At 49.7% G+C, this 27,876-nt stretch overlaps 1 protein-coding gene across 1 annotated transcript in view; it reads left to right on the top strand.

The window, feature by feature from the left end:
• The window catches only part of LOC147880009 (uncharacterized), a 33,522-nt gene extending 5,941 nt beyond the window's left edge, over nt 1–27,581 (top strand). The window contains exon 2 of the mRNA XM_087372078.1: nt 26,775–27,581. Within this exon, the coding sequence (XP_087228204.1) occupies nt 26,775–27,383 (609 nt within the window). The 3' untranslated portion in view covers nt 27,384–27,581. The remainder of the gene's footprint in view (nt 1–26,774) is intronic.
• The last annotated feature ends 295 nt before the right edge of the window (nt 27,582–27,876 follow it).

Below are 27,876 nucleotides of genomic sequence, written 5' to 3'. Positions count from 1 at the left end.
CCATGCAGTCCCCTCTTTCCCTTTTCTCTGGGCAGATCTTGCTCTAGGTCTCCCTCCCCCATGCTCTCCTCATTTGGGGGCTTACAGATGGGGAGGTGACGTTTCCAACACCCCCCCTCACCGACACATCTCGGCCCAATGCCGACTTGTCGATGAAGTTGCTCTAGCAGCTCCCATGAAAACCCTCTTGGAACAATCCGGTGTTGATTCTGATTCCTGGCTTTTCAACAGTGGCTCTTGCTCCTCCAGGTCGTGTCCTGCACAAACAAAACCATCGTGGTACATAGGTCCATCCAAGGTAGCACAAAATGGCACCACCATCTTCAGTCACGTTCCTGCCTTCGAACTCGAGCAATCCAGATGCCGCCATCTTCCAGTTGTCTCATAATGCGTGAACAACCTGGAGTCTTCTTGACACCATGCTCTCAGGGTGAGTTTCAATCCGTCGTCCCTCTGCAACAAAAGAACCATCTCGAGAAATAAAATCCCAAGAATATCTTCAGATAACTTGGATCATGAATGCTCACTGAGTTCTCAAGCAAGTACTCTTCTGGCTTTAGTACACCCTGTCCATAATCACCTTCCAACAACTTGCTTCTGACATTTGAAGAAGCATCCACACTTCCCCTTCTGCCTTTCAAGAATGCACTTTCCTTCCAATCTTGCATTTCTTGAGACACATGAAGAGCAGATTCTCTTCACAGCATGTTATAAAGGCTCAAATTAATGAAATCAAGTACATACTAGAACGTCGTTCTGCATGTGTGCTGGCTTTGAAAGCAAACCGTGTGCCTCATTGACACGTCCCAGCACTCCTGAAACCTCTGATCTGCAAGCAAACACAAGAACACATACAACGTGAGAAACTGAGTAGGCTGCTCACCACCCAACTATGACATCTATGGGATATGATCCTGAATCAGGAGATGTCCCCTCTGAGCCACGAGCTGAGCTACTGGCATGAACTCCCAACCAGATCCTATCTAGCCTGGTGTCCCATACCACCAGGTGGCACTGTCAAGCCTGGGATCTGCTACTGGGCCTTGGGCTACGCTAAGATGCAGGCGCGCGTCCGCGACTCAATCCAGGATCAGACCTAGCACCTGGGAACGAAACTTGCTCCCATCGGCTCCCTGAGAACTGAACCCCTGGGCCCCTTTTATAGACTCGGGCCTCAAGCGCCAAAAATAGCGAAGACCTCTAATTGGTTCGTACCCTTGCCACTCAACCCGAGAATCAAGCCTGCCTAGCTCTAAGCCTCCCCAGGCTACCTGAGCTAGTCTTGTGTACCTAGTACACGTCAGATACTAATCCGTGCACATGACATACTAGTCACATAATCACGCACAGACTTCCGTAGAAATACCGTAAATCCTAGGAAAGAACGAAGTTGTTTCACAGTCTGAGGAATAGGCCATTCTAAAACCTTCTGGATACGATCTTGATCAATGCTAATACCTTTAGAAGAAATCTTGTGTCCTAAGTAAATGATCCCTGCATAAAGAAGTCACATTTACTCATCTTGGCATAGAGCTTATGCTGTCTTAGAATAACTAAAACAATCCGGAGGTGCCCTATGTGATCCTCAAGCGTTCGGCTATATACCAAGATGTCATCTAAGAACACTATAACGAATTTGCCCCGAAAATCTCGGAACAAATCGTTCATCATTTGCTGGAAGGTGGCAGGAGCATTGGTCAAACCAAAAGGTAATACAAGAAACTCGTAGTGGCCATACCTAGTTCGGAATGCGGTTCTATCTATGTGTTTAGCATAGATACGGATTTGGTGATAACCCATACGCAAATCAATCTTAGTGAAATACTTCGCTCCGGCCAAACGGTCTATCAGATCATCGGAAGGAGGTAGAGGGTATCAATTCTTAATTGTCACTTTATTCAATCGTTTATAATCTATACACATTCTCCATGTAGAATCTTTCTTCTTCCTCAAGAGGACAGGTGCTCCCCAAGGTGATTTACTTGGGCGTATATAACCCATATTCAGGTAATCCTGTAGCTGTGAAGCTAACTCATCCTCCTCAAGCGGGCTCATCCTATAAGGTGGTACACTAATAGGTTGATCCCCAGGTACTAAGTCTATGCGATGATCTACTGCGCGTTCTGGAGGTAAACCTTCCGGCAGTCATAGTTACCAGCCGAAACGGAAACGGAAGAGACGGAAGAAACGGAGTTTCCGGGCCCCGTCAAAACGGAAACGGAAGAAACGGCAATATGATACAATTTATGTATAAAAATTTATTTTTTATACATAATATAATTATCAATAGAGTGCAAATCATACATAATACAAATTACAATTATCTATACTTGAAGGCTGAAGCTTCAGGCTTCAGCCTTAAAGCATCAATGCATCATTCATGATTCATGCCTCTATGATTCTAAATTCTTGAATGATGCTTTAATAATCTGAAATCAACATGTATCATGAGTCATGACTAACAAGTTTGGCATTACAAGAATCTGAAATTTAGAAGTTTGAAGTACTTAAAAGTTTAAACTTAGCACACAAGTTGAAACTTGAAACTTGAAACCTGTACTCCTACTTTGGTAAGAGTCTAAGAGACAAGTTCCAACGCCACTAGTTGCAGCTTAGTCGTTAAGTAATTTGAAGTTTTATCTACTACAAATATGTTTAAAGTTATCAAGTTCCTGATACTTATCTCGGCTTAATTGGCTTATGGCAGAAACGCCTTGCTATACGTGTTCTCTCACAGGACTGCAGTTCCGGTCCTTGTGAGAGGAACTGGAGCACTTGGGCCCTCTTTCACACAAAGAAGAGGAACAGATTGAGCACGGCTCAATTGGAGCGGTTGGTGTTTTGTCATTGCAACCTCCGTCTCCTTGAGTTCACCGCCGGCTGCCCCGAACCTCGCCAAGTGAATGTAGACAAGGTGGACGTGGAGAAGATGGAGGTCATACCAGATATCCCACGGGAGGAGCTGGACATATACACCATGTTGTATCAGGGCTGTCAGCACCAGCACACCACACACGATCATACACTCAACCATCTGGAGATGGTGCTAGTTCACTTGCACCCGATGGTCCTGATCCTGATGTTGATGATTCTTCTTCAGACAGTGACACAGATGCCTCGAACTTATCTGAGGACGCAGAGGATGACGATGACGAGGAGTCCATGGATGATGCAGATGATCAGTAGTCCTGCTGCTTTTTTTTATATCATCCATGGGTGCTTTTATTTTGAGTCTTGCATGACTCATGAGTCATGAGTCATGAATCATGATCATGAAATTTGTGGACCATGAATCATGATCATCTATGGAGTCTGGACATTGAATACTTTCCCACCGAGAGACAGGTTGCAACTGTCTCTCGGAGCCTAGCTGTAGGTCGACCAAAGGAGAGGCTGTGATTGCGGAACAATAGAAGTTCATCCTTCAGTCTTCGTTGCATCTCCAAGTCACCACCCGTCCAATTTTGTAGATATTGTTGCATCCCCTCCTCCAACTCGTCATTCTCATATTGCTCTTGACTGCGCCAGAGCGGATGCAATACATGTGCCACCGCATGGATTGGGCGGTGGAACCAATTCCACCGCTTATTCCATATAGCACGGATGGACTCAACCCTAAATCATGCCACAAGAAATTAGAATGCATTATGCATGCAAAATTCATAGACTATAGATAATAGTACATACATAATATATATCTGAAAATTCCAGGCTTCATGATAACAAATTGCCATTTAGTAACTGCAATAATTATACATATTACAAAAGTAAAAAGTCTTACTTATCAGGCGATAGGGAAGTGTTTCTGTTGAGGGCCTCTCCAATCTTGTCCATAAACTCGTACAAGAGCCCTAATGTGCTTCCCTCCATGTCTGTGATGCGAAGCACCGTGTAGATAGGATTAATCGATTTGATTAATGCCTCCGCCTGATTCCACCAAGACTCATCCATGATCATGCGAAACACTCGCACAAGCCTCTCCACCACTATGAACATGTAAGCAAACCTTGTGGTTGGAGGTTTCAATAGCTCAAGGTCACTGTAAGCCCGATAGATGCTGAGGACTTTGGGTCTCTTCGTGACAAACTTCACGATACTGCGGGCTGTGGAGAAGATGGCATCAATCCAAGGTATCTTCCCTAGGTCCTCGATCAAAAGATCAAGGCAATGTGAGGCACAGGGTGTCCACACAATCTTAGGGAACTCATCTTCTAACATGGCACCCATTGACACACAATTGCTGCCATTATCTGTCACCACCTGCACCACATACTCAACACCTATCTCCATAATGGCTGCCCGTAAATGCTCCCAAATATACAGCCCTGTAATCACTGTACCTGCAGTGGAAGCGTCTATGGCTCTCAAGAACATGGTTCCCTTGCAAGAAGACACTAAAATATTGTACACATTCCTCTTGCGTGCATCTGACCATCCATCGCATAAGAGTGTGCATCCATATTTTTTCCAAGTCTCTTTCAAGGGCTTCATTTGGTCTTCCACACATTCCCTCTCTCTTCTTAGCTCTCTTGTCCGCAAGGCCTCATATGTAGGCCCTTCCCATTCATACCCAATGCGGCTTACGTCTCTCATGGCCTTCCTCCATCGTGTAGTCTTCGCCACATGAAAGGGTATTGCACATTGTATGAAGAGCTTTGTGAGCTCACTAGTGGCCTCCTTCACTGCTTGCTTTTGCAAGCGTGCTTGAATGCTAGACCTTTGCAGTGATCCTCTTTTCCCCGCACTAGCATCCACACTAATTGATCCATGTGGCAAGGGTGTTCTTGTGGCACTAGGACCCGCGCTCGATGTAGTTGATGCCCCTCTACTTCTCTTTGCAGAACCCAATGTGCTGACATCATCCAATGGCTCAGTGTCAGCAGCCTCTTCTTCATCTTGCAGCCCTTGTCCTCCACTTTTTGCAACCAAGGCTGCCATACGCACACGCTTCCATTCTGTTAGGCCACCTTTCACTGCAGTAGGCACGAACTCACAAGGTCCTACATCCTTGCAGGGAACACCTGCTAGATGGTCTTTCACCCGTGTGACAGACCCCGTCTTGCTTATGCCGCAATAGTTGCATCTCCACTTCTTGGAGCCACCGCCTCCTTTATAACTATCTAGGAGGGAGACATGGACCCAATAAGCATCTCTCGGCATTGAGGAGGATGGAGAGGTGAGAAGGAGGATGGAGAGGTCACAAGTGACTCGTGAGAAAGGATGGGAGGTAGACCGTAGAAGGAGGATGGAGAGATAGAGGTAAAAGAGGATGGAGAGGATGGAGAGGTAGAAGTGAAGGAGAATGGAGAGGAGGAGGATGGAGAGGTAGAAGGTAAGATTAAAGAGAGGATGGAGAGAAGAAGGATGGAGGGATGGAGTCAGGAGAGCAGGCTGCCAAGCTGCAGGCTGCAGCTTGCAGGATGGAGAAGATGGAGCAAAGGATGAAGAGGATGGAGAGAGCTCAGAGAAGGATGGAGGTGAGGGTAGTGAGAGGGGGAAGAGTAGACGAAGGGAGCAAGAGAGTGAGAGTCAGAGAGAGACACACTAGTGTGGGTGTGAAGAGATGAGTGAGCCACACCACAAACTCACTTATGTTTTATTAGGATTAGGTTTACCCTATGACTGTCTTAAGACAGTCATAGGTGTCCTATCTTTAATTCTTTAACTAAGGGTTGGCAATGTGCCTTTACCCCAACAACCTCCCACCTAAAGGCCAATGTGCCTAAAGGGGAGAAAAGAATAAAAATTACAGCAATATACAGTTACTGTATACAAGACCATAAAGTAAGAATGGTCTCATCCTAATCCCATGATGTGGCGGCAATGTGCAAACCGCTCTGTAGGCAAGCTCTTAGTGAGCAAATCTGCAGGATTATCATCAGTATGTACTTTCACAAGCTCAAGACGCTTGTCTTCCAGTACCTCCCTGATGAAATGATATTTCACTTCTATGTGCTTGGTCTTCTGATGAAAGACCGGATTCTTTGCCAACATGATAGCACTCTGACTATCACAATGCAAAACTGGCATATCTCCTGTAATGCCCAAATCTCCCACCAGCCGAGTAAGCCATATTGCTTCCTTGCAAGCCTCAGTGGCTGCAACATATTCAGCTTCTGTGGTTGACAGTGCAACGCATTTCTGCAACCGAGACACCCATGATATAGCACCTCCTGCAAATGTGAAAATATAACCGGTAGTAGACTTCCGGTTATCTGCATTCCCTGCATAGTCTGAATCTGTAAAACCATGCACCAATGCATCCTGCCTACCATAGCATATGCACAAGTCTTTGGTACCTTTGAGATACCTCAAGACACCTTTCACTGCTTCCCAATGCCGCTTGCCTGGATTTGCCATATACCTGCTGATGACTCCCACCGCAAAAGCAATATCCGGACGAGTGGCAACCATGGCATACATCAAAGATCCAACTGCAGATGCATACGGAACCTTGGCCATTTCAGCCTTATGATCATCTGATCTGGGGCTGTCCTTACTGCTGAGTTTTAAATGTGGAGGCAACGGGGTACTAATGGACTTCCCCCCCTCCATTTTAAACCTCTGCAGTACTTTGTCAATATACTCTTTCTGTGACAGAAACAAAAGTCCCTTGGACCTGTCACGAGTAATACGCATGCCAAGAATATGATTTGCATCACCCAAGTCTTTCATGTCAAAAGACTTATGCAGTTGTTTCTTCAAAGCACTAATCTCATGCTGAGATTTACTGGCAATAAGCATGTCATCCACATATAGAATGAGTAGCATCAAACTACCATCCTTGGCCCGTTTGGTGTACAAGCAATGATCGGTCTCACACCGATGATACCCTTGGGACTGCATGAAGGCATCAAACTTCTTGTACCATTCTCTTGGCGCCTGCTTGAGTCCATACAAGCTCCTTTTGAGCTTACACACAAGCTGCTCTTTCCCTTTAACAGCATATCCCTCTGGCTGACTCATATAGATCTCATCATGGAGATCTCCGTGAATAAAAGCTGTCTTCACATCCATCTGACATAAATCCATGTCATCATGAGCAACAAGAGCCAACACTGCTCTCAAAGTAGTCATCTTGACTACAGGTGAAAAAATTTCATCAAAGTCAATGCCCTTCTCCTGCTTAAATCCCTTGGCAACCAATCTGGCCTTATACCGAGGTAAAGCATTTGAATCCACTTTGACTTTGTAAACCCATTTGCATGGCAAAACCTTTCTGCCTGCAGGTAACTGCACCAAGTCCCATGTATCATTCTGAAGTAGGGAGTCCATTTCTGACTGCATGGCTTTCTCCCACTTCTTTTTCTCTGTTCTTCCCATAGCTTCCTTGAAGCTGGAAGGCTCACCACAATCTGTCAGCATAATAAAATCAGCCACATTATTGGCTCCTGGAACAAACCTGGCAGGAGGCCGTTGTGCACGGGTGCTCCTCCTCACAAAATGTTCCGGATTAGGCTGCTGTCCAGCCTGTTCTTCATGCATGACGGGTGGCTGTACCACCATATCTGGCTGTTCTACAGCCCCATCTGTTGGCACATCCAGTGGTGCATCATTGGCAAAATTATCTGGCTGATTTTCAGCCTGTATACCCTCTTGAACAGGGTGATCTGCAGCAGGCTGCTGCTGCATATAAATGGGCATTCTTTGCTGTCCAACATCATCATAAATAACCCTCCTGTATTCCACAGGTTGCACGGGTTCCTTGTGTACACTATCTTCTTTAAAGATGACATCATTGCTGCGTATAATCTTCCGTTTAACGGGATCCCATAACCTGTACCCCATTTCACCTTCGTCACCATATCCCATAAAGATGCATCTGATAGACTTTGGATCCAGTTTGGTGCGGAGATCTTTGCGTACATGAGCAAAGCACTCGCAGCCAAATACCCGTAAGTGCTTATATGAGGGTGGCTTGCCAGACCACACCTCCTCTGGCACTTTCAACTCCAAAGCCTTATTTGGTGACCTGTTAATAATGTGAACTGCTGTTTGCACGGCTTCTGCCCAAAAGCCATGGGGTAATGCAGCATAAGACAACATACATCGAACCTTCTCCTGAATAGTTCGATTCATCCGCTCACTTGCACCATTTTGAGATGCATTATGAGGGGCTGTGAGTTCCTGTTTGATGCCCTTAGCTTGGCAAAACTGCACAAAAGCATGTGACACATACTCACCCCCATTATCGGATCTGAGGCATTTCAGCCTACGACCTGTCCGATTTTCAACCTGAGCGACAAACCTCTTGAAAGCATCTAGGGCATCTCCCTTATGCTTCAAGAAATAGACCCACACCTTACGTGTGGCATCATCAATGAAAGTAATAAAATATTTGGCACCCCCTAGTGATAACTGTGGCATCTCACACAAATCAGTGTGCACTAGATCAAGTGGTGCTCTAATCTGGGGAGATCTCCTCTTATGAGGAGTCACAGAATGCTTGCCAAAAATACAATGATCACAAGTAGGCAAATCTGAAAAAGAGAGAGGCGGCAGATAACCCAAACGTGACAGTTCTTGCATTCCTTTAACAGACATGTGTCCCAACCGGCTATGCCACAATGAAACCTTTGGCAGCTCGGTTATGGCAACAACATGATTACCCACACTGGAAACATAAAGAGGGTACAAGGTATCACTCTTAAAACCCTCAGCCACTACAGTCTGGCCATCAGTAATCACCCATTTGGAATCCCCAAATGTGGTGTGGTAACCACTGTCATCTAATAAGCCAGTGCTAATCAGATTTTTCTTGATTTGCGGCACATGGCGAACACCATCAAGCATAAATGACTGTCCATCAGGAAATACTATCTGTATACTGCCAATCCCTGCAATCTGACATGCATAGTTGTTCCCAAGATGAACAACACCATGAGTACCTGTGTAGGAAGTAAACCACTCCCTATGAGGTGTAACATGAAAAGAAGCACCTGAATCCAAGAGCCAGGTGTGCATGTCATGGCCATCAATAACCAAAGCATGTGCTATTACAGCAGAAGAGCATAACACATCATGTATGTCACTGTCACTGTCCTCTGCTGCAACATTCACTGCATCCAAGTCATCTGCCTTGGCCTTGCCTTTGCCTTTGCTTGCAATTCCTGCATCCTTTGTTTCAGCCTTCTTGGCTTTCTGATCCCGTATGAACTTGAAGCACTTCGACTTCACATGTCCCTTCTTGCCACAATAAAAGCATTCAATGTCCTTTTTGCCACGGGACTGACTACGGGATTTGGACTTACTAGCAGATCTCCCCTTCTGCTGAGTCCTGCCTCTGTCCTGTACCTGCAAAGCACTTGAAGACTTGCTGCCCGCATTATTCTTCCTGCTCATCTCCTCCATAAGAAGAGAGCTCTCTACATCAGCATAAATAAGAGTGGCATTTGAGTTTGACAGGGTGGTCTTGAAAGTGTCCCAACTCTCAGGAAGAGTACACAACAAGAAAGTAGCCTTGAACTCCTCATCAAGGTTCAACCCCTGTGCAATCAGCTGTGTAAAGATAGCATTGAACTCACTCAAGTGTGAGGTCATAGCTGTACCTTCCTTCATGCGAAGATCAACCAGCTTCTTCAGCCAATAAACCTTACTGGCTGAGCTCTTTTGGGCATATAATTCTTCTAGTCTTTGCCATAGACCATAAGAGGTCTTTTCAGCCTGTACATTGAACACAAGAGTGTCTGAAATAGTAAGCATGATAGCTGCCCTCGCGGACAAATCAAGCTCTTCCCAGTCATCAGCTGCCATATCAGATGGCTTGACACCCTTTACCCTTATGGGCTTAGCAATCTTCTTTAACAGAAGGACATTCAAGCACTGTTCTGCCCATAATGCATAGTTATGTGCTCCTTCCAGTTTCTTTATGTTCAGAATTGAAGAATCACCTCCTCCTGATGCCATATCAGATGAGGAAAGTACCTGACTCCCTGGAAGTAAAAAAAAGACTGAATAAAAGTTCTGATTTCTCAGAAAAGCCTGCTCTATTCAAGAGCCAGAAGCACTCTCAATGGTGCTGTTTTTACTGTCAGTGAAATCTGCAGCAAAACAGTAAATGTCCCTGCAAATACTGTACCTTCTGACAAACTGTTCTGAGCTCAAAGAGGCATAAAAACAGTAATTTCAGACTGCTGCTGCTGCTCAACAAGAGCTTAACAGTGAATAATTATCTGACAAAACCACCAACACTGCTGTAAACACTGCTGTACTGACTGTACTGATCACTTCTCCCACCTCAGATGAGGTATGACACTGACTCAAATTGCAGAAACCACTTGACAAACACCCCAAAAAACAGTAAATGACCCTTCAGCCTGTCACAAAACCTGCAACAGTAAATGAGATAAATCCCAAGCAATCACCCTTATACCAAGGGGAGAAAATGCATCTGAAGATCTCTGTCGGTAACCCAAGTGCTATCAAACAAAGTCTGGGCAAAAGCCCCTTGATCTGACACCTGAATCAAGTGGAGAACACCTCAACACTGAGGTAGCATGCAATATGAAATCTCTCTGACACTTGTACCTGACAATGTGTAATGCATAGGCTGCCCCTGTGTACTCAGTAACAACACAACTCACAACGTACAGACACCAAGAAGAAAATCTTTTGAGCATTGTCAACGGGGGGACCGAGTAAACTCGATGCGCCCTGACCAAGCGTGGCTCAACTGAGATTTTCAAAGTGCGTACAAAGAATGTGACCTGCAACAAATGTCACCAAATGCACTGCGGAAATAAAGCAAATGTGTGCTCCCTGGCTACACACTGCCTCAAGGCATATACTGCAAACACATCCAGGCAAAAGCCCTTTGATAAGATCACCCAAAACTGAGAATTTCACTCAGTAAATGCATAGAAACTCCTGCTGTACTTCTGTCCTTCTTGCAGCACGCTTCCCCAAAAAAAAAAAATTGAGACTTTGCAGCAAAAAAAAAACAACCAAGTCCTGCTGTTTCTGTACCCTGCTGGTTCGACGCCAACCCAGTGTACCTGCAGATGGACTGTCGTCCGTACCTGGTTGTGAAGGACTGTCGTCCGTACCTGTGTACGGCTGTCCGTACGACTGTACGGACAGTCCGTACAGCTGACGCCGATTAACTGCCCTGCGCCCTCAAAAAGCCTAGCAGCTAGTAGCAGCTGCTGGCTGCTTGCTGGATGCGGTGCCTCGAGCTGCAGCTAGCAGCTCTTGTGCACGAATACCCTCGACCAGCGACCAGCTCCGCCCGTGACGAAAGTCTGCAGATCTGCCGTACGAATGCGATACACCTAGAGGTGACACCGCGAAAATGCACCGCGCAGAAGACCTGCAGCCCGCGACCGTCGTATCCCCTCGATGCGCCCTGGTCCGTACGGTCGTACGGACGACGTACGGCAGTACGGAACTGTCCGTACGTCCGTACGGTATGGATGAGGATGAGGTAGAGGGAGAGAAAGCTCGATGGCTCTGATACCAGTTGAGAGGGGGAAGAGTAGACGAAGGGAGCAAGAGAGTGAGAGTCAGAGAGAGACACACTAGTGTGGGTGTGAAGAGATGAGTGAGCCACACCACAAACTCACTTATGTTTTATTAGGATTAGGTTTACCCTATGACTGTCTTAAGACAGTCATAGGTGTCCTATCTTTAATTCTTTAACTAAGGGTTGGCAATGTGCCTTTACCCCAACAGGTAGGTCCAAGAGCAAAGGATGGGATGGAGAGAGCTTGAAGAAGTGGAGGAAGGATGCACAAAGGATGCGGGAGGCGGCGAAAATTCGTAAGAAATCCCGTTTTTAGGGTTTCTGAAAAAACAGGAAATACGAAACGCCGTTTCTTGACGAAACGGCGTTTCCGTTTCGGCGTTTCCGTTGCTGCCCACGAAACGCACGTTTCGTGCAACTATGCCGGCAATTGAGCAGGGAATACATCCTTGAAACCGTTTAACAACATTCTCAATTCACGGTGTTCAAACACACTTAAATCATTCTTGTTATTTACAGAGACAACAAATGAAGAAAGCGGAATCAAAACACACTGATAGACATCATAATGAGAAGTGTTTTTGCATCGCAGATACAATAGGTCCCTGAGAAGAGGGAATATTATCACACTGAATACAAAATTGGGTGTCCTTATCCACAAAAGAAAGGGTATGTTCCTTCCATCCAATCCGAATATCGTGGGTTTTAAACCACTCTATCCCGATTAACAAGTCCACATGCTCCAAGTGCGTAACATAGCACGTAAGAGCCCCAGTGTATTCTTGAATCCGGATAGGAAGCGCTTCAATCTTGCGATCCCAAAACTGCTTCCCAGTTGGAAGCTGCGCCTCATAGGTGTGATCGCTAGGTATCATGGACAGCCCCATCTTCTGCATAAATTTGTAATTAACAAAGTTGTGAGAGCTGCCCGGATCAAAGAGAATGTGAACTCTTTGGTCCCTAACTTCTCCATAAACTCGGAAAAGATCATGGGAACCAAATAACGAAGTATTAAAAGTGCAATTACAAGAAAGTGGGCAGGTAATGACATTGACAGAAATACCTGTCATCGAAACTTGGTTCGCTCCCTTGGCTTTGGTACCCGGACCTGCCTGGAGCTTCGGTCCCAGCGCTTGCTTTTGATTCTTGCGCTTTGGACACTCATTCTTAGTGTGGCTCCGCTCCTCACAGAAGAAGCAACGTCCTTCCTTCTTAAGCTTCAAGGTACGAAGGAAACGGGCTCGACCATTCTTCGCCTGAGTCAAGTGTTTCTTGGAGGCGTTGTCTATAGACTTTGTCTCCCCGGTACCAGTGGTAGATTGGAAGAACTTCCGTTTGTTCTTCCCACTCGTGTCGGAAACTGTGGTTCCCTTTGCACTGGCCATGGTGTCATCATAAATACTCGCGTAATTCATGGCCTCTTGCAACGTGGTACACTTGTTGTTCTTGATCTGCAACTTGTACGAGCCAGGCAAACCATCCACAAAGAAACCTAACAAGGTCACTGGATCCATCTTTGTGGCTCTGGGCTGCAGATCCCGAAACCTTTGAAGATAAGCCTCAAAAGTCAAGTTCAGCTTGGACATATCGAGGGCTTTAAGCTTGCCTATGATATCATAGTCGTCCTCTTTCTTCAGAAACTCCTTCTTGAAGACCCCTTCGAAATCTATCCATGTTACAGGCTTGGTTTGGAGTTCCGTCCACCATAACAAAGCCTTTCTTGACATGAAGCCGGCTGCAAGCTGTATTTTCTTGTCATGTGGACAGGGTGGAACTGGAAGTGTACTTGCCACTTGTGCTACCAAGTGTCAACAACCTCCTTGGTACGAGACTTCTGATCTCCGGGAAAAGGATCTAGAGTGATGTTCGGACCTAACACTGAAGCCATGGCATCCACATGCGTGAGTGCCTGAACAGTGCTAGTCAGAAGTGTGAGGGCAGTCTGAATCCCTGGGAGTTGCTGCGTCAACCCCGTTTGATTCGCATTAACTTGCTCAAACTGTCCATCAAGAGCAGTGGTGAATGCACTGAAGGCTATCTTCGTAATCAGATCGTCGTAGAGACCCTGGTCTTCCTCCGTAGGGTAGTCCAAATCCTGATCTCCCATGGCAAACTCAGGATTGACAGAATCAGCCATGTCTGAAATCTGATCTGAAAAGAGTAGCGAACTGAGAGAAGTGACTGGGGGAATTGAAGCTGGAAAGAGAGTGGAGCAGAGGAAAAAAAACCGTCCCAAGAAGAGGTGACGAAAGAAGAGAAGCTGGCCGAGAAGAAGGGGTACTAAGCTGTCGATCAGCTCGAGTAGGTGAACCCGGAGACTCCCCCTGCTGGTTCCGCTGCAGGCTGTACTGTACCGATATCTGCTGCAGTTGTAGCCGTACCTAGGTGATGAAATCTGGTAGAGGTGTGAAGAGGACTTCTTGCGCACACGTGCATAAGCTGTGGCTGAGCTTGGGATCTCGCCAGGCTATAAAGGAGATGGTGCAGCTAATCTAGGAAGCTATGCTTCTAGAAAAGCCCACCCTCCCAAACGTGGAGGGTTGATGCTTTTTTTAGCATGCACACCCTCCTAACCTTGGAGGGTCGATGCTATTTCTTGCCCCACCCTCCCAACTTGGAGGGTGGTGCTTTTTCGCACATCAGCCTCCCCGAACAGCCTGGCTGCACCCTGCTCCAGCCTATGGCGCACCCCCCTGCCTGGCCGAATCGCTCCAGCCCATGGCGCACCTACCTGCCTGGCCGAATCGCTCCAGCTTCTTCCTGCGTCACCTAAACCACTGCGCAGCCCTGACCAAACACAGAATCCCCTAGGGTTCCCCTCAACCCTTCGTCTACCCAACAGCCCCTTTCACGCCTTGCCTCCAATCCTTTCCACTCTCTTCTAGCTACACCTCACACCCTCTCTTACCTAAACCTTCAGCAATCTCGAATTCCTCCTCACTCTCTTCTTCCTACCTTTTCCCTAAAGTGGGACCACTTCCCATAACTGATGAACCTACAAAAACTTTGCAGCACAAATTTCGAAATTAGGGCATACTTGGAGGAACAAATCGTCCAGAATTCTTGGAACAGAAGTTCCTACCGCAGGAGTTGGCTCTGATACCAACTGACACGTCCCAGCACTCCTGAAACCTCTGATCTGCAAGCAAACACAAGAACACATACAAGGTGAGAAACTGAGCAGGTTGCTCACCACCCAACCATGACATCTACGGGATATGATCCCGAATCAGGAGATGTCCCCTCCGAGCCACGAGCTGAGCTACTGGCAGGAACTCCCAACCAGATCCTATCCAGCCTGGAGTCCCATACCACCAGGTGGCGCTGTGAAGCCTGGGATTTGCTACTGGGCCTTGGGCTACGCTAAGATGCAGGCGCGCGTCCGCGACTCAATCTAGGATCAGACCTAGCACCTGGGAACGAAACTTGCTCCCATCGGCTCCCTGAGAATTGAACCCTTGGGCCCCTTTTATAGACTCGGGCCCCAAGCACCAAAAATAGCGAAGACCTCTAACTGGTTCGTACCCTTGCCACTCAACCCGAGAATCAAGCCTGCCTAGCTCTAAGCCTCCCCAAGCTACCTGAGCTAGTCTTGTGTACCTAGTACACCTCAGATACTAATCCGTGCACATGACACTCATGGAGGCACATACCAATGATCTGTGTAGTCCTGTAATGCCCCCTTCTGAATTACAACATCCATCTGAACTTGAAGCCCTAGGGCACTCCATGGAATCCACCCTCATGTTAGTATCAACAGTCAAAGCACTTGGAAGAGTCCAAGCACTCCTTGCTGTCCTTCACCTTCACAAAGCTTCTCTGACTCCCCGTTTGCCCACATCTTAATATCAGACATCTTCATTGTGACTTCTAGGTTTGCATATCTGACCTCAGTAACACATGGAGATGTCACCAAGAGTATGAAACATGCAACGAAACAGTACCCAAACCTTGCTCCATTTGCTGGTCCAACGCCCTGCTGACGGGCCAAGGGACTGAGGCTGATCAGGGCTAGAAGGGGGAAGGCATAGAGGCTGCTCCGAGGGCTGAAGATTGGCTGAAGTAGTGCTGAAGGATGGAGGGTAACTGAGTGAGGAAAGAGGGCTGCCAAGGGCCCCTTTAATGGGGCTGGCTGGGCCAACCAGCCTGCTGTAAACAGCCGACCGAGTTGGCTGTTTTACAGCCTGGTTGGCTTGGTTCCAGCCTATAAAAGCCCCCCCTGGCTCATTTGCCAGGGGACTTTTTGTGCAGCCTTCCTTGCTTGCCTTGGGTCTTCCTGGTCAGCCTTTTGGGGCCCGTGTGCTTCTGCCGTATTAGCAGACATGTAAATTTCACCTTATGAAGTTTTCATCCAAGTTGCGGCCTGCTGGTATTGCGATAATTCTTTATATCTTAAATGGTGCGATGCCTTATCAGGTAGATTTAGATGCTCGTTTGGGAGAGACTAAAATGAAATCGTTTAGACTTCACAAGCAGTTGTAGCTTGAATGAAGAGATTTTGGACTACCTTTTGATTGGCCTTCTCCTTTAGTGCTAGCCTTCGAGTAAATTACTGATCCCCTCAACTAAACAAGTTTTATCATTGCGCTCCTGCGAGCTTCCCCTCCCCCCCCCCCGCTAGCTCTACCTCCCCCCCCCTAGCTCCTCACCTCGCCTCGACCACCCCCATCCCCTGCCCCTCCGCCCTCGCCCCCCGCCCCTCCTCCCCCTCACCCGCCGCCCACCTCGCTGCGCCCCTCGCCTCCGCTCTCACCCCCCCTCGCCGCCCTCTCGCCTCTCCGCTCCCCTCCACCTCGTCTCTCCGCTCCCCTCCACCTCGCCTCTCCCTCGCCGCCCCTCGCCTCCGCTCTCACCCCCTCCCTCGTCTCAGCCGCCCCCTCGCCTCTCCGCTCCCTTCCACCCCGCCCCCTTCCGCCTCACCTCGACTCACGCAACCCCCCCCTCGCTTCACCTCACCCCCCCTCTCGCCGCTCAGCCTCACCCTCCCGACCCCCCTCGCTTCACCCGCCCCCCCCGCCTCCATTCCGCTCTTCCGGCCCCCCGCTTCACCTCTCCGCCCCCTCGCCACACCAACCCCCCGCCCCCCCGCCCTTCCGCCCCCCGTCTTCCCCGCACCCCGCACCCTTCACCCCGCCCCCCGCCCCCGAACCCCCCGCCCCCTCACTCCGCCTCGCCCCGCCCTTCCGCTCCACTCCTCCATCCCGCCACCCCCACCCTTCCGCCCCGCCCCACCTCACCCCGCTCCCGCCGCCTCCTCACTTCACCAACTCTCCGCCCCCACTCCCCCCGCGTCCCCCCCGCCTCCCTGCCTTCCGCTTCGCCCCTCCGTCCTCCGCCCTCCATTCTCTCCACCTTCCGCCTCCGCAACCGTCCTCTCCACACCCAGGCTCCACCCTCCCGTTTCGACCCCCCTTTTTGGGTGGCAGCCTTTTCCTCATCGGAAGCTTGCAGTTAGTCTTGGCGGTATGGCGGCTCCCTGCCCGGATCCGGAGGCCCAGTCGGACCCTCCCTCTCCAGATGCCTACCGCGTTATCCTGACAGAGCAACAATCATCTCGTGTTCAGGAGGTTGCCAATGACTTTGCCCGTACCTCTGTTTACGGCAGAGTCATTGGACACTCTCCCTCCAGATCAGCCATCAAGGACTGGCTCCAGTCCACTCTCCTGCTAGAGGATGGCCATATTGAGGAGGTGGCCCTTATGGGAAGGGGCATCTTCTGGCTCAAACTCTCCAATGAGAAAGCTGCGAGCAACCTGATTGCCGGTTCCCCCACATCGGTGGATGGAAAGATTATCATGATAGTCCCGTGGTACCGTGGATTCAGCGCAGCGGATTTTGATGTTCGGTTCCGTATACCTCGCCACCCAGTGACGCTAGTTTTTCCAGGTCTTGCTGCTGAGCTGCGGCCGATTGTCAGGGACTTGGGCTCCCACTTTGGCTGGGTTATGCACGACACTTTCGTCGACGCGGTGACTACGGCAGGAGCCCCCCGAGTCCATGTGGCTGTGGCAGATCCTGCGACTCTCCCTGCAGTGATCGAGATCGTGACAGATGCCGGCAGCATCACCCAGAGCATGATAGTCACCGGACAGCCAGGTCAGTGCCTGAGGTGCCACGGCTTTGGGCACTTGGCGGCTGCTTGTCCACGTTTCGCCAGCTCTTCTCGACCCCCCCCGCCCCCGCCCCCTCCGCCTCCGCCCCCCCCCGGACAGCCATGTCAGGAGGAGCCGAGGCAGCCGGAGTCCGGTCCAGAGTTAGTAGGCGGTTGGACCGAGGTTAGAAGGAAAAGAGGAAAGAACAAGAAGATTTCGGATAAAGGCAAGGAGGCAGAGGTTACCCTTCCTGCAGCAGCACCCCAGAGACCTGACAGGTAGCCGCCCCAGGGACCTGGGAGAGCTTCTTCTTCGACGGCAGCCCGCCCTTCACAGCCTCAGATCCCCCTCTCTCCCGCTCCCCCGCCCCTTTCCACTCAGTCCTAGCCCCTTCCCCAGTTTCACCCCCCTTCTCCCGACCCGCAGCTTCAGCCCCCGCCTCTTCTTCATCAGTCTCCTCCTCCTCCCTCTCAGCCCCAGTTCCAGATGCATCCCCATCCCCCCCCCCCCCCCCCCCGTCTCCCTCGACTCTCCTACAGAGTTAGCTGCACCGTCGGCTTCCCAGCCGAGGGCAGCCCCCGCTCCTCCTCCCACACCTCCTCCGCTAGTCGCCTCCGTGGAGTCTGAGTCGCCTACCCCTCAGCCTCCTCCCCCTCCCCCCCCGCTGGCAGGACACCCGGAGTCTACACCACCACTGGAGCAGGCTTCCCTGTCCGCTAGCCCCTCAGTGGCAGACTCTGATGGGTCTCAGCTTCAGGAGAGAGAGCTTCCTCGAGACTTTTACAGATCTGGCCCCTGGGACTACTTGGATGTGGCCGACCTTGGGACCTTCCCGGCATGTCTCGACATCAGTATCTTCCTGCTCCGCAAAGGGGCGGATGGGAAGATTGCCGCCTTGGCCCCTAGGGATGGCCCTAGCTTCGCTTTCACGTTCCTCAGCGATGGCACCGAGACCTGGACAGACGACTCGGTTTGGGAGGCTCTCAGAGAGCAGACACACGCCCAGGTTTGCTCTTGGATAGGCCCGTCCGGTGGGCAGCTTCTCGAGACTCAGTGGTCCGAGGGCGATGTGCGCCTGCGGTGGCGTTGTGCCGCCAAACGCTTCCGACTGATTGTGATCCTCAGGCCTCCCCTGTCATGGCCCCTCCCCCAGGATGTCAGAGCTTGGTCCCCTCAGAAACTCCGAACCTTCTATGGGATGACTACTTCAGAGATCTCGAGCTGGCTCGAGAAAGCATTTGCTCATGGCACCAAAGGCCTCTCGCCTTTGCTGAAGGTGTTGAAGAACGGGCAGGACGACCCCATCTTCCCCTCCAAACCTTCTCATAAGCGGCAGCGCCTCCATTCCGATATGTCTGCTTCTTCATCGACCTCGACCGCGAGCAGACAGTTGTTCGCAGCCTCCCATCCCTCTCCATGAGCCTACACCTCGTATCCTGGAATGTGAACGGGTTTCACTCTTCTGGCACCCGTGGTCCCAGGAAGCTCATTTTGCGACAGGAACTTCAGCCAGCAGTGATTGGTCGTTTGGATGTACTTCTGCTCCAGGAGCATAAGCTTTCTGCGGCTCATTCCCGTAGTTGCGGGAAGGTTCTCCTTGGACGTTCCCACACTTATTGGGAGCCCTCGATCGGCGCACAGGGGAGGAGTGGGGGTGTCTGTACCTCCGTGTGCGAGCAGTTAGCCCAGGGAGTTTTCGGCCATGGCACGTTGATCCCAGGTCGGGCCCTTTGGGTAGGCCTGGAATTGGAGGGATCCAAAATAGGAATCCTCAACATTTATGCTCCCACAGACCTCCGATGCAGAGCCACCTTCTGGAGGACACTTACAGGGATTCTTCCAGACATGGATTCCTGGATTGTTGGAGGTGACTTCAACAATCTGGAGACCTTGGAGGACCAGCAGGGCAGAGGTCCGGAGTTTACAGGTATGGCTCAGGCAGAGCAGTCAGCTTGGGACTCTTTCATCTTCGCGACAGGAGGGAGGGACAGTTGGAGAGACCCGTCCTTCCGGCGTTGGCACGGGAGCTTGGACTTCTCATGGGGCTTCCGCAGGGAAGGAGGCAGACTCCTGGAGAGGCTTGATAGATTTTATGTCAGTGATTGGGCCATCAGCAGAGGCGGTCAGGCGGGTATAGTTCCAGGGACGACACTTTCCGACCATGCGCCTGTGCTCCTATCATTAGATTCGGCAGCCCAGGCCCTTCCCCCCCGGTCATGCAGGATTCCCGACTCCATTTTCTCGAGGGTGGACGTGCGCAGCAGTATTTGCAGTCTTTGGGACAGAGACTGGGGCGAGTGCGTGGATCTGGTTGACTCGGTGGCGCAGGCTTTGCAGGAGTCCAGCCAGATCTGCCAGCTCGCAGCCCTACAGGTTCGACAGGATTGGTGGGGCAGAGAGAGAGCTCTTCGGCGGGACCTCGCCTCCATTCAGCGACTCCAGCAGGCTTCCCCGGGCTCGGAGGAGCTTCGGATCCAGCGATTCAGGGTATCTCAGCTTTGTACAGGACAGCGTCTAGCAGGGTCATCATTGGAGGCAGGATGGGTGAGCGCTTTAGCTTGGAGAGATCAGTGCGTCAGGGCTGCCCCCTTGCTCCTTACTTGTTTCTCTTCTTCGCCGAGGCTATGACTTACTACCTTCGGGCGAGGTCCACAGGGATCAGGGGTGTTCGCCTTCCACTCCGGGAGGACATGGAGCTTTTGGACTCGGAGTACGCAGATGATACAGCCCTTTATGTCCAGGACGATGAGAGGATGCTAGAGAGGGTGCGGATGGCCCTGGAGGTCTTCTGCTCGGCCGCTGGTGCGAAAATCAACTGGAACAAATCAGTTGGTTTTCTCACAGACCCTGGGGCGTGTTCTCAGTGGGGGCGATTTCTGGGTTTTAGATGGATTCCACGGGGACAGACAGCTAGATACCTTGGCTTTCAGGTTGGCCTAGACATCACGCCAGCTCAGCAGTTTCTCCCGGTGCTAGACTCCATCCGACGGAAGCTGGCTTTCTGGAGCACTGCTAAGCTCTCTCTTGCAGGTCGTGCCCTGGTAGTTAACCAGGTCCTCCTAGCCACGGCTTGGTATGTGGCTTCCTGCTAGTGTTTCTCGAGATCCAGCGTGGCACAGCTCAGGAGGTTGGTTCGGAACTTCCTTTGGTCCGGGGAGGATGGTCTTAGAGATACCAGAGCCAGGGTTACTTGGCAGACAGTCATTCTTCCGCAGGCTAAGGGTGGCCTGGGGGTCATCGATCCAGAGCTTCAGAGTCAGGCCTTGTTAGGCAAGCTTGTCATCCGCGGTTTGACCCCGGGGGGGCAGACGTGGAAGATGTTACTTCAACAGGGAGTCGGTTCTTGTGTCCCGCGCCGAGGTGGAGAGTGGCTACCGTCCCTCAGGTGGATCTTCACTTCTGCCCCGCTCACTCAGCCCCGTTCCCCACTCGTTCGTAGCCTCCTCATGGTTTGGAGGCAGCTCCGCCTCAGTCTCATTCAGTCCCCTCCTAGCTGTCAGGAGGAGATCGATCGCCAGCCGCTTATCTGGAACGATCAGGTTAGAGATGCCGAGGGCCTTCAGTTGGGGGAGAGATCACATATCAGGTGGGACGGCTGGATGAGGGGGCCAGCCCGGTCCCTTCGAGTTTGGAGGGATACGTACAGACATCTGGAGACGGCTGATCTTGCAGACGCAGCTGGAGGTGCACGTGGAGCCCAGGCGAGACGCACGGAGATCGACGGTGCGATCCCAGCTGTTTGGTTGGTTCCACCTGAGCCTCAGGTCCTCATGCCTGGTGACGCCCGCTGGCTGGGACAGTTCACCCCCCGTGGCATCCCACTGGTGATCGCAGGACGTATGGATGACTCCTCTATCTCCTTCTTCGCGGTTTCTGGGGATGGACGACTCAGGAGAGAGGATGCGCTCATCCCCCCTACTCCCATGGCAGAGGGTTCGGGTCGTAGGCCTTTTGGGGAAGGTCTGGCGTACCGACCCTAGCATCGAGCAGGACCAGATGCAGCTTTGGCGTCTCTGGCTCTGGGAGGGGCGGGCCTTGTCAGAGCTTGATTGGGACCCAGGAGAGTGGTGGTGGCCAGAGATTGTGACAGGACAGGGGCCGACTTCCTTCTTCGCCTACAGCACGACTCTGGGCAGGCGAGTTCTTGGGAGGATGCAGAGCCGCCCCCCCACCCAGCGACCCAGCTGGTACGCACAGGGTATTTCCAGGTTCTTTTTGCAGGCATTCTGGAAGGCCTTGTGGGAGAGCTGGCGGCCGCGGAGATCTCATACTTCCTGTGGCTTCTTGCCCACAAAGGTCTTCCAGTGGGGAGCTGGTTGAGGTAGATAGGCCAGGACGGATGCTGCCAGATTTGCCATGCGGATGAGGAGTCACCAAAACACTGCCTGTGGAGCTGCACTCGCGCCCAGGAAGTGTGGAGGTGGACTTTCGGGATTCTCACTCGCGCAGCACCAGAGCTAGGATTGATCACTTGGGGCGCGTTCTGTTGGTGCAGCACCGCACCTGGTCTTCATCACTTATTCGAGGCATGCCAGCAGGACCCCACTTTCCTTATCACACAGGGGACGTGGGGGCCGCTCGATGGTATCCCGCAGCACCTAGCAGAGGCTGATACAGGAGTTCGGGAGAGGCAGCCAGTCTGGGAGATTATTAGCAGCATTACAGGGTGGCACATCTGGACCTCGCGCTGCGCGCAGATCCTCGGTGGCACCTCCTTATCGACTGCCCAGATCATGGCGGAGATTTGGAGTGAGATTATTCATACCCTCGGAGGCCAGTGGGACCAGATTCAGGGAGACTCCCGGGCCGGTCAGGAGAAGCGGAGACGCTTCCTCCGGGCTTGGGACACACAGGGCCTCTTCTTCGAGCAGACTACGCAGGGCCTTCGGTGGCACTACTCACCACCCCGATGGCTGTTCATTCACACTCATCTTATCTCTCCGTGAGAGTATGATTTATTCTGCTACCTTTTAGGGCTGTGTCCGATTTGTGAACGCAGCCCGTCAGCTATAAGCTGACCTTTTGTATCTTGTTCTCGAAGTAATATAATTAGCACTGTTTTTTTCGAAAAAAAAAAAAAGTGCTAGCCTTCGTCATGGCTGAGTCTGCCCTTCACCTCTTGAGTGCCGACAGAAAATTAGTACGAAGACTTTGTATAAATGGATGCTCAAGTATGTGTGGGTGTGTGGATTTGTATGTGTGTGAGCATATTTTTATACTATGGTCTACACCCACTGTTGGGCGCTGATGACGCAGTGGGGATGTCATAGTAGCTAGTCCCTGCTATGCGTGATGGAGTTTATGGTTTTCAATCTTATGAGTGACTACCGTGAGATTGAAACTGCACTATGTTGTGTTTTTAGTTTGGGATCGTTCCTGGATTCATCTAGGTATATACTTTATATTTCCTTCTGTCCACAAAGTAGGACAGGATACAATACCAAAAGGTTCTCCTACTAGATGTCAAGCACTTCTAGATCTCTGAGCCCGCGTGCTCCACCTCGAGCGTATGTAGACTCTTTGTCCAGAGTGTACTTCTCTACCTTGCTGCTCTGAGTGTCAGCTCCAAGCTCAGTCTGCAGCTCTTCCTTCTCTCCTGGTCCTCCTGGCCAGAGGGTACTTCTCTACCTTGCTGCTCTGAGTGTCAGCTCCAAGCTCAGTCTGCAGCTCTTCCTTCTCTCCTGGTCCTCCTGGAATAGGCTCCAAGACTAGGTCTCCTGCTGCTCCTGACTGCTGGTGTTTTGCTGCTCCAGAAGATGTTTGATCACAACACCTTGCTGCCCTAGAAGACAGCCAAGGTCCAGCCTCTAGGGAACTCAGTGTGCAGCACACCTTCCACTCTCCTTCGCCCCAAGTGTGACGCCCAAGGGACGGGCCAGAAGCCCCCCCCTCAGTTTGTAAACCGACCTGGTTGGGGGCTGTTCCTCAGACCCGCCTGGCCACGTCGCAGCCCGCCATAGGCCCAGGCAGTTTGCCCACCTGCTGGCCCTGTGCCCGACCTGTTGCAGGCTCCATACAAGGCCCACCATGCAGGCGCCTTTTCTCAGCCAGGCTTCCAGCAGCCCTGTTCTTCATCCAATAGGCCTCCATACAGCCCTGTACAGTGGGTCCGTACCTTGCTGATGTCATCGTGCCCTTCATAGGGCCCTGTTGCAGGCTGTACGCCTGTTCTGCAGTTCCGTCCTGCCAGACCAGATCTAGGGCTACATACCCTTGCCATCTCTCCTGCACAAAGTCTCTTGTGCTGTCCCCGTGACAGCTCATGTGTGCCCATGTATACATCCCTAGTTCCACCTCCCCCATGCTCTCCTCATATGGGGGCTTACAGATGGGGAGGTGACCATTCCAACACGATTGTCCTTGGACAAGGGCTCACAAAGGGGGCACATCATACGACAAAATCTCCTATTAGGGAACTGTGACGCACTTGTCAATGTAGCTAGTGTGTCACATTGCACCCAAGTGCAGGGGTGCATGGGGAAGACGTAACTTCATTGAGACATCATTGATCTTTTGAATGATAGGGAATGGTTCGAAGCTCCTGAAGGACAGCTTAGGGCATCAATTGCCCACATGCTTCAATCTTTGCTTGATAATGCGTAGATATATCCATTGACCTTCTTTATACTGGGCATCTCGTCGGGACTTGTTAGCTTGGCGTGTGTACGATGCTTGAGCTTTGGCAATGTGTCTTTTCACGGACTCCGTAATCTTTGCCATTGATTAGATGGTTTTGTTGGCTTCAAGAGATGAAGACGCCATTCGGGTGAGGACTGATGTAAACCGCCATCCAAACGCCGCTTCATAAGGCGTGCGACCAATGCTTGAGCAAATAGTGGGTCTGTTCTCCTTGCATTATATTAGCATCATTATATAATATAAGCTATTTTTCCATGGCTCTTGGCCAGTATTCACGATAGCTGATGGGTTAGGTCTGCAAGAGTATGGAGTGGTTCGGTTAAGAGTAGGGCAAGAAGGAAATTGTGGCTTTGTCCTTTGGAGGGAACTTTTTTACCCATGGTTAGTCTACGTGGTCCATCTTGTTCTAGTTCCTTCATTGCCTTGACACACACTCTCTCTCTTCTTCCTTCCCCCCCCCTCTTATTCTCTCTTAATTCACCATCTATTTGTAACCGAAGGAACCAGCTTATTTGCAAATATATTTGGGATCTTGGCTAGGATTCACAGGGTAAAAATGGTTCTGGATGCTTCCTGTTGTCTCTCCTCCTCCTACTATAACCGTTATTGATACTTACACCTTCTGTCCCTTCCCTTCTCTTACAAGAGGGTGCTACTTTGAAGGTGGAGATCATACCACATTGAGCTCTCTTTGGTGCAAACAATGGGATGACTTTATATGAGCATCTTGGTGCAGTTTTGATTTAGAGAAGTAATTGTGTAATGCCTGGCCTGTTTGTTTTCTGTTGTTTATTGTGTAAATCATGACCATGTGATAATATTAAATTGAGCTGATGAGAGACTCAAAAACTCATTAATGGATTCATTGGATATTTATATGTATAAAACATTGATTCATCTCTCTCTTTCTCTCTCTCTCTCTCTCTCTCTATCTCTCTCTCTTTGAGCACCCGCATGTGCATGCAAGTGTCATGTGTGCGCGCGCATGTGGTGGGTTGCACATGTGCATAAAATTGTCATGTGTGCATGTGTGTGTGGTGGGTTGGAGAGAGAGAGAAAGAAAGAAAGAAAGAAAGTTTATTAAAGTCTACGAAAGACAGATGGGTTTATGAGACTAATAGGGTGGAGCTACTAAGCAAGCATCATCACCCATGCTGAACGCTAAGCCCAAAAAATACAAAAAATACATAGTCAAATAGCTTCAGTGATGTCATCAACATCATCCTCATCAGTAAAAATAGCATGAGTGACGTCATCAACATCATCCGAGAGAGAGAGAGAGAGAGAAGAAAGTTATATTAACATCCGTAGGAGGCCTCATGGGCTTATGGGACAAAAAACAAAATGCCAAAAAGACTTGTGCGATATCTGGATAAACTAGAGAGCCGAGGAGCACATGGCATCCTAGCGCGAGGTTCTTATAGCACACGTCTACATTCTAGTATTATCATAAAGTGGCCTTCATTGTATCAGTTTAAGACTGAGGGTCTTTGGGTCTAAATATGAAATCTCTAATTAATGCCAATCCATCTTGGTAGACTGCCCGTTTTCCAGCTTTGGGTGCATCCTTCACTTCGGTAACTTCGATATTCCTTAGTTTGAGCTGAGTTGGAGTGAGCTCTTCAGCTATCTATACCCATGTTCTCTTCAGCTTGCAGAGAATCTTTGCTCCTCCTGCCCTCTCATTGAAATAAACTTGTAGCTGTTTTCCCTTTTTAGAGATACAACTAATGTCATTTGCATCCCATTCAATTTGTGCTATCTCCTTCTTGAGGCATGTGATCCTCTCTTCTTCATTGTATCCTTCATCAAAGGCAATCTTCTGATAATCCCCCAAAGGGTGGTATTTTCTTATTATACACTCAGGCTTCCTGCTCTTTTAGATCTTCTTTGTTGATTTTGTTATCGGCCACAATAGCCATCTATTGTTTGGCTGAACTTACTTGAGTGGCGATCATCTCTTTGACCCTGGAGACAAGTGTTGGTGCTGGTGGAGATGTACTGTACTTTTGCAATGATTTCTTGTCTACCATTTCTTGCCATCTCCTTCACTTTCCTCTCAACAGCTGCACTCATAAGTCTGAGCTCTCTCACTTCTTGTTGTAGAAAGTATATATGCTCCTGTCGATCAGATCCAATCCTTCGCTTGTAATGCAATGCATAGGGGCTGGGTGTCGATGTGCTGGAGTAAGAGGGTTCTCTTATGGACACACAGAGAGAGAGAGAGAGAGAGAGAGAGAGAGAGAGAGAGGACACACACACACACACACACACACACACACACACGTCTATCTTTCTATGCATCTATATACATTCATACATACATGTATGTATGCTTGTCCATTTATGCATTTCTTTAAATCTAAATTTGTATACAGACAGCTGTCTGTTTGTCTGTCTCTGTCTTTGTCTCTGTCTCTCTCTCTCACACACACACACACACACACACACACATGCACGCATGCTTGTGAGTCAATGTGGCGATGACCTATGGCAGCTTGCCAATTGTATATGAATTAAGTCTGTCATTTACAGATTTCTGTTGCAATCATCTCTTATATTTTGTTGGTGTTGTTGTGCAGTACTATTTTGATCCCGTTTCAAAACGGCGGTTCCGGTCAAAAAAGGAGGTCTTCAGTTTTTTAGAGACTGGCAAACTTGGCAGGTACAAGAGAAGGCCTAAAATGAAGCCTGTCAAGAAGCTCCTTGGTGCAGAGCCTGCTTCTGCAGGGCTAGGTAACGATTTACCCCAAGTTGAAACTGCAAGCAAGCATGATACATCTGCCATTGCTTCTAGTTCGACATCTGAACAGAACACTCCGAGCACGTCTGGTCCCCCAGTTGTACCGTCCATAACACCCCCTGCAGGCCTCGTGAGTAACGTGTTCATGCCTTACCGACCTGGCCAACCTTCGGAATGGCTAGTGTATGAAAGCTTGGCAAGTTTACCCCTTCCAGTATTTGAGCATTTTCGCTATGCTGATTACAATCTAGGCAAATCAAATGGCAACAGGGGCCTTGCTCCTCGGCCATGGTTTTTGAATAACCCAGAGGTCTCATGGAGGCCTCCGGTTGACAGAAGTGAGATGGACAAGGCAGCTGAAACTGGTGGGGGAACACAGCTTTCTGAGACAACACGCAAAAATTCTGGTACAGGAGGAAAGAGGTCCTCTAAAAAAAGTTCTAATTGAGTCTAACTAAAGTTTAAAAAGTGTCTTTGAAGTATGCAGTTACTATCAATCTAGCAGGTGGTGTAAAGCAGAAGAGTTTGTCTGATTGCATATCTTGCTCCAATGGGATATCTCACTGGAACTAAATTCTAATGGCAGACAGCCATGCATGTAATGGTTTGTTCTGCTGAATGAAATTGTAGACGCCTTTCTGATTAACGAAGATGTCATGGTATCCTGTGTGTTCTGCTGAATGATCACCTTGCAAGGATTTATGTTTATTCAATAACGGACAGGCTGAGACATCATTGTGATGATCTTTCTCTGCTATCTCTAATTCCTGCTTCTTCTTTTAAGTCTGTTATCTTGGATAGCTTTTTCTTGAGGATAATGTTTCTTTTAAAAAAAGGCGTCATAGAATTTATTCTCTTTATACATTCCGAGATTGCCAAAGTTTGTGTAGGAACAGTAAGTCTGTGGAAGGAGTTGGAATACTGGGTCTTCTTGCAAAGTG

Source organism: Dipteris shenzhenensis, chromosome 33 (assembly GCF_047967505.1).
Source record: "Dipteris shenzhenensis isolate YYH24624 ecotype China chromosome 33, Dip_SZ_1.0, whole genome shotgun sequence".
NCBI classification, from domain to species: Eukaryota; Viridiplantae; Streptophyta; class Polypodiopsida; order Gleicheniales; family Dipteridaceae; genus Dipteris; species Dipteris shenzhenensis.
The sequence above is the reverse complement of the archived record's forward strand: the minus strand, read 5'-3'. Positions and strand labels throughout refer to the sequence as shown.